Source organism: Pundamilia nyererei, unplaced genomic scaffold, assembly GCF_000239375.1.
Source record: "Pundamilia nyererei isolate P.nyererei 1_Seehausen unplaced genomic scaffold, PunNye1.0 scaffold00001, whole genome shotgun sequence".
In the NCBI taxonomy this organism is placed as follows: domain Eukaryota; kingdom Metazoa; phylum Chordata; class Actinopteri; order Cichliformes; family Cichlidae; genus Pundamilia; species Pundamilia nyererei.
In genome coordinates, this window is record NW_005187402.1 from 7123135 (window position 1) to 7123659 (window position 525).

General features: G+C 44.4%; 1 protein-coding gene across 1 annotated transcript in view; it reads left to right on the forward strand.

The window, feature by feature from the left end:
* Nucleotides 1-234, forward strand: part of LOC102215863 (cytoplasmic polyadenylation element-binding protein 4-like) — an 8112-nt gene extending 7878 nt beyond the window's left edge. The window contains exon 9 of the mRNA XM_013909151.1: nt 7-234. Within this exon, the coding sequence (XP_013764605.1) occupies nt 7-234 (228 nt within the window). The remainder of the gene's footprint in view (nt 1-6) is intronic.
* Nucleotides 235-525: the final 291 nt, after the last annotated feature.

Consider the following 525-nt stretch of genomic DNA (forward strand, 5'->3'; position numbering starts at 1 on the left):
CCCCAGGTGGAAGTGAAGCCATACGTCCTGGATGACCAGCTGTGCGATGAGTGCCAGGGGACTCGCTGCGGAGGAAAGTTTGCTCCTTTCTTCTGCGCCAATGTGACCTGTCTGCAGTACTACTGTGAGTACTGCTGGGCAGCAATCCACTCCCGGGCCGGCCGCGAGTTCCACAAGCCGCTGGTGAAGGAAGGAGGGGACCGACCACGACACATCTCCTTCCGCTGGAACTGAGACAAGAGACCTGGGAGGGACTGAGAGAAAGGGGTAGTTAAGGGCGGGGTATGGGCTATGATGAAAAATAAATGCACTTTTCTTTTAAGTTGAGAAAAAAAATGGTAATATTGATAATTTATTTTTATTTTTTTATTTTTTTAAACTTGGGCCCACAAAAAGTAAATGCTAAGAAGAGTGAAATCCCATTTATGTTTTGACTTTCAGTGTGCATGAGCATATGGATGCATTATATTTGGATTTGTGTTTCTTGTTGACTTGACTATATTTTCTTTCCTTTTCTTTCTTTTT